Below are 12261 nucleotides of genomic sequence, written 5' to 3' on the forward strand. Positions count from 1 at the left end.
AATCCTTTTCACCTTTTGCCCCCCTTCAACCAGCATAGCTGGATCTTGGTATAATGTCATGATCAGATATAAATCAATTCACCTCAGTTCTACACTCAAGATAAACACCCCCAAACTTTGTGAAAGGGCAGCACCCTACCATATTGGTATGCAGTCAATTTTGACATTAAGACATATACAGTATAATCTAATTTGTGCAGCACCTTCTCTACAGAAGGGATCGCTGTTTGCTTCCAATATTGGGCCCGTGTTAGATATTACACACACTTTACACCCCTTCCCCCACCCCAGTTTATGGGATTTGGGGGCTTGTTTTGTTTTTGACAGCTGTCTAATCTGCCAGACAATAACGAGAGGAGGCAGATCAAAATATTTGAAAGGACATCGGTGTGTTCCTGTCGACCGCACTTTTCACCCGGTGTAAGTAAAGTACCTTCAAGGGCTGTGGCCGGGGACCCGGCTGAGCAGCATGCCGACAGAGGCCGTTTGACCTTCAGCCCGCCATCAGATAGACTGAGCAGTGGAGGCGGCGCCCGGGCTGAGGCTGGCCCGGGACGTGATGGAAGGCTTTGCTTCTCATTGGTTCCGGCACGGCCAACACCCCCCTTCCTACCCGGACCTGCCTCCTCCACTCCTTCTTCATTCATCGCTCTGTCAACGGTTCAGAAGCCAAGTATGGAAAGCCCAGAGCGGCAGAAGTGCCCGAGCAGCACCCTCTGTCTCTTTGACGTGGATGGCACCCTTACTCCAGCCCGACAGGTATGCCCCCCCTCCCCTAATACTGTGCACCAAAACCTCTATATGCAGGAGATCCAGTGCTTTGCTGCAGCACTGGATTTCCTGGAAGAGATTTGCTATAAGTAGCTTAAAGGCAATAATGGACATGTTCGAGAGGGGGGGGGGGGCTTTTCTACTATGAATCCTGCTTTCTTGGCCTCTTTTCAGTTTCCTTATCTGGGCTTGCAGTTTCCCTGCCCCTTGGCCACTGGTTGATCGGTCTCCGAGCTGGGTTTTTCACTTCCGCTCTCCTCTCTAACTGCATCTGCAGCAGTGTCTGGGCAATGAGAGAGAGAGAGACAGATAGAAAGACAACCCCAGCATCCGAGTAAGAAAGAGCAGGGACTGCTGGAGAAAGAAAAGGCAGGAAATTGTGAATTTTCACAAGAAGTACTCCCGGAAGATGAGAGGTCCTCTGATGAGGGGAGATGCTTGGAAAGCACTGAAAATCTTATTCTTCAATACAGGTGAAATCATCAAGCAGCATAAGAACATAAGAATTGCCACTGCTGAGTCAGACCAGTGGTCCATCATGCCCAGCAGTCCGCTCACGCGGCGGCCCTCTGGTCTAAGACCAGCACCCTAACTGAAACTAGCCCTACCAGCGCACGTTCTTGTTCAGCAGAAACTTGGCTTGAATCCTTGGAGGGTGTTTTCCCCTATAACAACCTCTGGAAGAGTGTTCCAGCTTTCTACCACTCTCTGGGCAAAGAAAAACTTCCTTACGTTTGTACGGAATCTATCCCCTTTCAACTTTAGAGAGTGCCCTCTTGTTCTCCCTACCTTGGAGAGGGTGAACAACCTGTCCTTATCTACTAAGTCTATCCCCTTCAGTACCTTGAATGTTTCGATCATGTCCCCTCTCAATCTCCTCTGTTCGAGGGAGAAGAGGCCCAGTTTCTCTAATCTTTTGCTGTACGGCAGCTCCTCCAGCCCCTTAACCATCTTAGTCTTTCTTCTCTGGACTCTTATACAGGGGGCAAGTTGGAGAACATCCTTAGCCCTGAATCTAGGAGGGGGGGGGGGCAAAGCGGATCTAACCTATAAAGTTGGTAAGGAGAATTAAGCAATCAAACAAGCAGAGCTTGTGCTTTCCTGGAAACTGATCTTGACTGGCCAGTACTCTCCCCCAGTTTGAGTCTATTGAGGAAATACATATGTACTCCATGACACTTGGCTCTAGTATTTGATCTCCATACTCCAGTAGGCTTTACTGGTGTTTGCTTATAGTCACCAAAAAATGCAGGGTTTTGATGGCTGGTGGCCCTTATCATAGACCATTCTGCTCGTTTGCTTTTTCAGAGTTTCTGTATTTTTATTGAGGGTGGGCGCTGGGTTTCATTTAACATCTCCAACAATAGAAAGATCTGCACCAATTTAAGAATTATCATCTTTTTTTTTCTTGTCAGATGAACTATGTGCATTAATATGCAGTTTTGCTATAATGAACAGTTTTTAGTGTCTTTCTTAAAAAAAACTTCCCAGTTTGAGAGTGTTATTCTCATTATGTGCGTGACGTTTGAATTGTTTTAATTATGTATATTGTGTTGTAATCTGCTTTGAATAAAAACAGAATATAAACAATAAACTGTATCTGTAGCCAGATGATCATTGTATTTATTTATTTGCCTGATATCTGTTCCATTCAGGTATAGTAGGTTTCTGTCTGTTGGGGACTTACAGTCTGAATTTGTACCTGACATCCAAGGAAACATGGTGGGATTTGAACCCTGGCTTCCGTAGGTCTCAGCCCACAGGCTGCAGAAGCTTTTGTCTACAAAGCAGGACGCATAAAGTGAGTAGGGTGCCCTAAAGATGGCATCGGACAGGGCACCAGTCCCCCATTACAGCAAAGATCAAGGGAGCATCAAATTTAAAGTGAGGATGGATAAACGTAATTGTCACTGTCCTTGTGTTGCAAACATGACAACATGTCTGCAGAGGGAAGCCTTGGAGCTGTGCCAGGACCTGCTGCAATGCCTCACCTTTCCCCTACATTCCTCGCCTGCCAAGACTCCCGCTTTCTGAGATTCACCCACATAACAGTATGTGCCTGTGTCACTAAAGGAATACAGAAAACACAAAAGAAAAGGAATTATAAGCAAAGAGAAGACAATTTCAGCTGTCTTCGTTTGTCTCGGTCAGATTAGGTTTCATATTTTGCTGCTACCAGAATTATTTTGTTCTAGTTTATTCTTTTGTGAGAAGTCTTTGATTTTCCTTGTTAGTTTTTGGAAATATGATTCTCTAATGCCTTTGTATTTTGCTCTGTACAAAAAGAAATGCATGTCTGTTTTCTATTTCTCCAGCATTGCATTGCTTTGCTTGCAGGCTCCAGCTTCTTGGGGGTTCCAGTTCAGTTTTTGTATGCAACTAGCCTGTAGTCATTTATTCTGCTTGGTGAGGATCCAGCTGTGCTGTGCTTTGCATGTGTGATTGAGATCAGGTGTTCTTCAGGCTCAGAGGGATCTGAAACAGTCCAGTCTTCTCCTCCTCTGATATTCTGGTACTTGCTGTAGGAGCAACACAGTGGTTAGTGCAGTGAGTTGCAATCCTGCGGAACTGGATTCAATTCCCACTGCAGCTCCTGGTGAACCTGGACATGTCACTTAACCCTCCACTGCCCCAAGTACAAAAAGCATCTTAGATTATGAGCCCACTAGGGTCATAAAAAGTACCTGCATATAATGTTTACAGCACTGTATACCTCTTGTAGCATTTTCATAGGTAGAGGTTTTGCTGTTTTAGATTTGAATGTTAGTGGTAGTTTGATTATTGCACGGTTTCATGTTTCTTCACATAGTGTCTGGCAATGCAAGAACATAAGAATTGCCGCTGCTGGGTCATACCAGTGGTCCATCATGCTCAGCAGTTCGCTAACGTGGCGGCCCCAAGGTCAAAGACCAGTGCTCTAAATGAGTCCAGCCTGACCTGCGAACGTTCCAGTTTAGCAGGAACTTGTCCAACTTTGTCTTGAATCCCTGGAGAGTGTTTTCCCCTATAACAGACTCCGGAAGAGCGTTCCAGTTTTCTACCACTCTCTGGGTGAAGAAGAACTTCCTTACATTTGTACGTAATCTATCCCCTTTCATTTAGAGAGTGCCTTCTCGTTCTCCCTACCTTGGAGAGTGTGAACAGTCTGTCTTTCTCTACTAAGTCTATTCCCTTCAGTATTTTGAATGTTTAGATCATGTCCCCTCTCAGTCTCCTCTTTTCAAGGGAGAAGAGGCCCAGTTTCTCTAATCTTTCGCTGTACGGCAGCTCCGCCAGCCCCTTAACCATCTTAGTCTTTCTTCTCTGGACCCTTTCAAGTAGTACCATGTCCTTCTTCATGTATGGTGACCAGTGCTGGACGCAGTACTCCGGGTGAGGGCGCATTATGGCCCGGTATAGCGGCATGATAGCCTTCTTCGATCTGTTCGTGATCCCATTCTTAAGCATTCCTAGCATTCTGTTCGCCCTTTTCGCCACCGTCGCACATTACGCAGACGGCTTCATTGACTTGTTGATCAGAACTCCCAAGTCTCTTTCCTTGGAGGTCTCTCCAAGTACCGCCCCAGACATCCTGTATTCGTGCATGAGATTTTTGTTACCAACACGCATCACTTTACACTTATCCACGTTGAACCTCATTTGCCATGTCGATGCCCATTTCTCAAGCTTGATTATGTCATGTTGCAGATCATCGCAATCCCCCTGTGTCTTCACTACTCTGAATAACTTTGCATTGTCTGCAAATTTAATCACCTCACTCATCGTACCAATGTCCAGATCGTTTATAAAGATGTTGAAGAGTTTATGACACTGTTTCTGAGGTGCTCTGACCTGCTCTGGGATTAGGATCTGGTATAAATCTTAAGAATAACTTTACTGGGTCAGACCAATGGTCCATCAAGCCCAATAGCCCCTTCTCACAGTGGCCAATCCAGGTCACTAGAAATTGGCCAAAACCCAAAGAGTAGCAATATTCCATGCTACCGATCCAGGGCAAGCAGTGGCTTCCCCCATATCTTTCTTCATCAGTAATTACTCAGGGATTTTTTTCCCTATTTATATCTCCTCACACTAACCCCCACTTCACAGTTTAAAGAGTGGTGTGGGAAAGGAGATCTGTCACTGTGCCTTTCTGTGGTACAATTTCTGCCACACTCCAGAACAGTAGCATTTCCAGATTTTGCCCCCTCTCCAGCTCAAATTAAAACTGAAATACCTTAACTGATGGGGATCCCCAAGCCCTGCCAGCTGAAGATATCCAAAGCCTGCCCTAACTCCCTGCAGACAAACACAGCTGTCAGCTGTCCCAGTCACTCCGTGCATGCTTAGTTCTCACACATGAAGTGAGCATGTGCAAAACCTGGACATGTCCATAGTGCCAGCAACTATGAAGTGATGCCACCAACTGCTGTAGTTGGCTGAGGAGAGTTATGGCAGGTTTTGCAAGTCTTCAGCTGATGAGACATGGGGATCCTTGCCAGCTGCACAAAGGATGTGCCACTGCTGGGAGGTCCTGAGCTGAAAATGGACGGGCTCAGGCTATCTTAGACCCACTTGTCTCTGATCCAGAAGAGAAAGTGATGGCCATATGAAACCCTCCAAAATGCAGGACCTTAGGGCAGTTGTCCAAATGAGATTAGCTCCCTTTACCAAAAATATGTTTCTCGTTTTGTGCTTCTTTCTCTCTGAAGGAAAATATACCCCTTTTATAGAAACATAAAAAATGAAGGCAGATAAAGGCCACATGACCAATCTTGTCTGCCTAACCATGCCATCTACTAACCCTTCCTCTCCCTTAGAGATCCAACTTACTTGTCCCAAGCTTTCTTTAATTCAGATATGCTTTTTGTCTCCACCACCCCACGGTCCCAGTCATTCGCGGTATTTTCCATCCACGAATGACCGGGCAGGAGAGGGCAGCCGGAGAGGCAGGAGAGAGCAGTTGGAGCGCCGGCGAGTGAAGGAAATCACTCGCAGTAAGCTCTGACTGCCTCTTCCTGCACTAAAGTTGGGCCTCACCAATCAGGAGCTGCTTTGACACGCAGCTCCTGATTGGTGAGGCTCGACTTTAGTGCAGGATGAGGCGATTGGAGCATACCGCGAGAAATTTCCTTCACTCGCTGATGCTCCGGCTGCCCTCTCCTGTCTCCCCCGCTAAAAACCGTATTTGCGGTTTTTCAACATTCGAGGGGGTTCCTGGAACAGAACCCCTGTGAATATCGGGAGAGTACTGTACATCAGATTTTGTATCATTTTTCCCCGACTGTATTGCAAGATGGCGCGGTATACAAACCTAAGGTTTAGTTTAGTTTAGTTTAGTTTAGAAGGTGTTTGAGATCAGAAAATAGAATGAAATTGAGTTTAGAGGGTAAGATGTCAATCTCTCATGTTAGGATTAGTGCAGCGATGCTGTCTGTGGCAGGTGCTAAACTTTGGAATGCATTGCCTGGAATTTGCGATATTGTGATGGTAGGATGAATTTTAAGAAAATGCTGAAAACTCAATTGTTTGTTAGCGCTTTGCTGTGTTAAGTTTTTTCTTTTTTTTTACGAGTACTGTACTCTTCTGCAATTGTGTTCTATGATTGTAAGCTTTGCAAACCGTATAGTTAAAATACGGTATATAAATTTTTAAATAAATAAATATGCTGTCCGCAAACCTAAAAGCTGTTTGGGTATAGCAGGTATTTTTATATCTCTGGAGGGCTCACCTTTTTTATGTCTGTACTTGAGGTAATAGATGGTTCAAGGACTTGCTCAAGGTCACAAGGAGCTCCTCCATTTTACAAAACTCAAAACATCCCAGCACTAACTTCTCGGATTTAAAACTCAAGATAGTAAATCCAGCAGTGTAACTAAATAAACAGCATCACATTCTGACTCGGGGATCTTCTGTGGTGAACTATAAAGAATGCTTGAACAAAGCCATCTTAAGGGGTCTTTTACTAAGGCGCTAAATGCTAACGCCCTCAATGGGGCTGTGAAACAAACACATTGATATTTAAATCTTCTAGCTGCCATACTAAGAGTGAGTCAACATATAACGGGGGCCATTTTCGAAAAGGACGTCCGAGTCCAATTTGGGCATTTCCCACAAAACGTCCAAAGTCGGAAGAACAAAAATGTCCATTTTAGAAAGTTGAATCGGTAGACGTTGAAAAATATTTTTGTCAGAAATCGTCTATTTGGATGCCTAGAGACGCCTAACTTTATACCCCATTTTCGACCAAAATATCATCTAAGTTAGAAACATCCAAATGGACAACACTTGACATGGGAGGGGCCAACATTCTAATGTACTGGTCATATAGACATCCCAACAGAGCAGTGGGGTACCTTAGAGGGCACAAAAAGGGGTGTCACAAATACATCTCATCATAACCCCCTTATAATTTAGGGTAAACTTCCCAAAACTCCCATAATATCTACATGTCCAGAAAAATGGTTTTGAAAATCGGCACTTGGATGTCCCGGTGATTAGGACATCCAAGTGCCGACTTAGGCACTTTTTTGGACATTTTAACGTTTTTGACTATGTCCCTGAAAATGTTTTATTTCCTGTGGCTGCATGATATGAAATATCAGTAGTGGATGTGCAATTAAATAATTAGGGTATTCTGATGTGATTGCAATGCTTCCAGAGGAAGTTGTAATTCAGGTGGGGCTGAGTGATTTCCTGGCAGCATTAACCTCAGGAAAGTTGATCCTTGTTAAGTTTTGCAAACTGCCTTCCTCTTTCCTGAGGGTTTGCAGCCTGTGTGAACTCTGTGGCAACCCAGCATTGCTGCTGCCGCTTGGGCAGAAGAGGTTCAGGGTTAGGCTTGTATGACTCTTTCTTCTCTGCCTACTCCTGACACAATTACTTCCTTCTCTGCCTACTCTTGACACAATTACTAATTACTCCTCTGACCTCTGTGGATAGATATTGACTCTGCCCAAACTTGATCTAGTGTAGGGTGGCTGCTGGGATGCAATTAGTCCAGAATATTGCAGCTTGGTTGATCATAGACAAGAAAAAAGTGTAATCATACAGTCATGTGAAAATAAAATTAGGACACCCCATGAAATATTTGGTTCTTTCGTAAGAAATATTGATGTCAAATCTTTTTTTTATTTATCTTTAGAAAATAAAGTGATGTAATTGCAGGTAAACAACAAAATTTTATCTTGATTTACTCATGAAATAAAAATATCCACAAAAATGTATATTCTAACTGAGGAATAAATTAGGACACCCTAATAGCTAGTGTTACCCCCTTTGGTTGAAATAACTGCAGTGAGACACTGCTTGTAGCCATTTACCAGTTTCTGACATCGGTCTGAGGAAAGTTTGGCCCACTCCTTAATGCAGAATTCTTTCAGATGTGAGATGTTTGAGGGGTTTCTTGCATGTACAGCCCGTTTCAAATCAACCCACAGCATCTCAATGGGATTAGGATCAGGGCTTTGACTCAACCACTCCATTTCTCCATTTCTTAGTTTTCAGCCAGTCTTTGGTGGATTTATTGGTATGTTTTGGGTCATTGTCGTGTTGCAGGGTCCAGTTCGACTTCAGCTTTAATTTTCTTACAGATGGTTTCACGTGTTCCTCAAGCACCCTCTGATACACGGTAGAATTCATGGTTGATTCTATGATGGTGAGCTGGCCAGGTCCTGCTGCAGCAAAGCATCCCCAAACCATGACACTTCCACCTCCATACTTCACATTGGTATGAGGCTCTTTTCCTGGAATGCTGTATTTGGTGTATGCCAAACATGTCCTCTTTTCTGGTGTCCAAATAATTCAATTTTAGACTCATCTGTCCATAGAACACTATTCCAGAAGTCCTGATGTTTGTCTTCGTTCTCTCTGGCAAACTTCAGTCTGGCCTTGATATTTCTCTTAGAGAGCAAAGGTTTCCTCCTTGCACACCTCCCATGCAAGTTAAATTTTTGCAGTCTCTTTCTGATTGTAGAGGCATGCACTTTCACATCAACAGTAGCAAGAGCCTGTTGTAGGTCCCGAGATAACATTTTAGGGTTTTTGGGGACTTCTTTTAGCATCTTGCAGTCTGCTCTGGGGTCAACTTGCTTGGACGGCCAGACCTGGGAATGTTGGCAGTTGTTTGGAAAGTCCTCCACTTGTACACTATTTTCCGGACCATGGAATGGCTAATGTCAAATTCTTTTGAGATCTTCTAAAATCCTTTTCCAGACTTATAAACTACTACAATCTTCTTTCTGAAGGCCTCAAGACAGCTCTTTTGATCTCACCATGGTACTCAATCTCATCACATGAGCACATCAAACTAAATGTTTGAGGTTTAAGTAGGGCAAACCTCCTTGAAAATGCTGAGTAACGATGTTCTAATCATGTGCACCTGTGTGTGATTTGAACCACTTTAAGTGGGGTGACCTAATTTATTCCTCAGTTAGAATACACGTTTGTGGATATCTTTTGTTTTAATGGGTAAGTCAAGGAAAATTTTGTTGTTTTCCTGCAATTTTATCACTTTCTTTTCCAGAGATAAATTAAAAAAAAAGATTTGACATTGATATGTGAACATTTCTTAAGAAAGAACTGAATATTTCATGGAGTGTCCTAATTTTTTCACATGACTGTATATCTCCTAATCTTAGAGATTTACATTGACTCCCAAGTGAGGCCAGATTTTTTTTTCAAGATGTGTTTGCTTTGTAAGTTTTTTTTTTACATGGGAGTTTCTGATTACCTCAAAGCTAATTTGGAGGATTATATTCCCCCCATGGCGTTTGTAGTTTTCTGAACAAAACTTGATTCAGTTATTCTTGTTTAGCCAAGTAACATTGACAACCACCAGAAATATACATTTAGGGCCCCTTTTACTAAGGTGCGCTAGCGTTTTTAGCACACTTACAAAATTACCTTGCGGTACGCTGCTGGCGTTAAGGTCTAGCGTGCGCTGTTCCGCACGTTAAGGCCCTAACGCACCTTTGTAAAAGGAGCCCTTACTTTGCTGAGCCTTTTCAATGGAATTCTCTGTCATATTGCAAATTGAAAAGTATTCCCCGTGTGTATTTTTCCTCAAAAAAGATGCCAGTTACTCAAATGCCAGGTTATCCTTCAGGGGTGGGGTGATCACTGAGGGCCCCTGCAACCATCCACAGATCCTAAGAAAAGGCTGCAGTGGTGTGCAGATCCTGAGCTTTTTCATTAATACTTGGGGACTATGGATACATTTTAGCAGGCAGTGGAAAAGGAGCCAGTACCCCCAGAAAAAAAAAACCCTTGAATATTTCTAAATACAGATCACAGTTATCCGGCATCCATGGGAATTGATAGATACTGGATAACTATAGTTTCTGGTTCCTTGACAGTTACTCTAAAAATAGTTTTGTCTCCCTTCCCACATCAATCTCTTCCTCTTCCTATCACCCCCCCCCCACCCTGATTTGTAGGTCCAGTATCTGTTCCTCCCTTCCCACCCTTATTTTTTGTCTAGGTCACTTTCTCTCCCTCCCTTCTCAACCCCCCCCTCCACACTTTTGGGTTCAACATCCATCCACCCATCTCCCCTCCCCAGCCCTTCACCCTAATGGACCCTCCACACACACATACCTGGTCCTTCTCCACCCCAGATATGCCCTCCCTCCCTCCGTGTGGATCTGGCCTCCTGGACCCCCATTACTTATCTGAGGCGGCAGCAGCAGCAGCAGCGGTCCTGACCTCCCTCCCTCCAGGCCCCAAAGCAGCAGCAGTCCTGACCCGCCAAACCTCCCCCCCATTCCTTACCCAAAGCAGCAGTGGCATCCAGTCAACAGAGGAAGCTGAAAACAGGCTGTTCGCGACCAGCCCTAACATCAGAAGTGATGTGGTAGAGGAAAGGCCCTGCCAGGGCTTGCCGTGAGCAGCCTGTTTCCGGTGCTGACCGGCTGCCGCTGCTGCTTTAGCTAAGTAAGGGAAGGAAGGAGGGAGGGCAGAGGGTTGGCAGGTCAGTTCTGCTGCCACTGCTACTTCGGGGCTGGAGGGAGGGAGGGGTTGGTGGGTCAGACTTCTGCCACTGCTACTTCGGGGCTGGAGGGAGGGAGGGGTTGGTGGGTCAGACTGCTGCCACTGCTACTTCAAGGCTGGAGGGAGGGTGAGAGGGAGGTTGGAGAGTCAGTACAACTGCCGCTGCTGTTTTGGGAGCTGGGAGGGAGGGGGATTGTCAGGGCCAGATGCCACTGCTGCTTTGGGGGCTAAAGGGAGGGAAGAAAGAGGGGGCTGCCACTGATGCTTTGGGGGCTGGAAGGAGAGAGGGGTTTGTCAGGTTAGGAGCACAAAAATTTGAAGGTTGTCGGTCAGGAGCAGGGGAGACAATTTTTTATGCCAGCAATTTATTTTGCCAGTTGGTTGAGAGTGCCAGTTAGTTGAATACCGGTTAACTGGGATTCTACTGTATTTGTCATTTAGGAAAAAAAACCCTGGCTGATTTAGCAAGGTTATGAGCCTGATATATAACATTCTTGATCTTTTTTTCTCAATGTCTCAAAAAGAATAATTTCTGAGATGACACACCATCCTCCTATGAATAATTGGCTATAATTGGTGCTAATTGAAACTAATTTGCAGGTATGCGCGTAACCTGCCCGATCGGGACCGATCCGTGCTCGATCCGGGAAGGTCCGACGAATTCTTCAACATCTAATATGCAAATGGAGATCGTAGGAATGTCCCCATCTGCCGGCACGGATCGCAGGTCTATGATCCCGACACATGCACAGACCATCTGTAGATGGTCTGCGCATGCATCTAGACCCGTCCAGCCGTGACTTTTTTTTAAAAGAAATTTTAACTAGTAGAGTCACAGCGCACCAACTCTCCTGCTTCTCCTGCTCTATCAAGCCCTTATTTCTCCTCCCTCGCCACAGACTGAACCAAACGCCGCCACCTCCACTGACCCCCAACCCGCAAGGCTCCCAGAAAGCTGGTCCCGCTCTTGCCAGCTGACGCCCTCACCCTGCCCCTGTAATGTGGAGCGCGAGAGAAAAAGTTATTTGCGCTCGCGGCTGATAAAAATTGAGCGAGGAACTAAACTAACCCTGTGTTGTTTCTGGGTTATTCTGCTGGGCTGAGAAGTGATACCGGCTAGCGAGGATACACAGGGCAGGAGGAGGAAGGAGACAGTCTTATAGTATGGAGGCACGTGCGCGACAAACAGCAGCCCGGAATTCTATCGGTCACTTTCAGCCAGTTACCAAGGCTACTAAAAAGATAAATGAAGCCCGTGGTTTTAACCCGTTTAGAGCCTGCGGGTTAAAACCACGAGCTTGCACTGTGAGAAAGGGTGGGAGAGTCGAGGCAGGCAGGAAATCATGGGAGTTCAGGGCAGGCAGCAGTTCAGGCAGGCAGGAGAGGAGCATCGGAAAGACGTTTTCGACTGGTCCCCAGCAGCCGCTTCTTCAGGTGATCGGCCAGCCCAGTCAGATGTGAAATTCGGTGTTGTGAATCGCGTCCCAGCCTACTTTGCATGCGTTTTCCTCATTTGTATGC

The 12261-nt window shown here is 45.3% G+C and overlaps 1 protein-coding gene across 1 annotated transcript in view; it reads left to right on the forward strand.

Moving 5' to 3' along the window:
- Positions 1-648: 648 nt before the first annotated feature.
- Positions 649-12261, forward strand: part of PMM1 (phosphomannomutase 1) — a 68164-nt gene continuing 56551 nt past the window's right edge. The window contains exon 1 of the mRNA XM_033929374.1: positions 649-759. Within this exon, the coding sequence (XP_033785265.1) occupies positions 676-759 (84 nt within the window). The 5' untranslated portion in view covers positions 649-675. The remainder of the gene's footprint in view (positions 760-12261) is intronic.

Source organism: Geotrypetes seraphini, chromosome 2 (genome assembly GCF_902459505.1).
Source record: "Geotrypetes seraphini chromosome 2, aGeoSer1.1, whole genome shotgun sequence".
NCBI classification, from domain to species: Eukaryota; Metazoa; Chordata; class Amphibia; order Gymnophiona; family Dermophiidae; genus Geotrypetes; species Geotrypetes seraphini.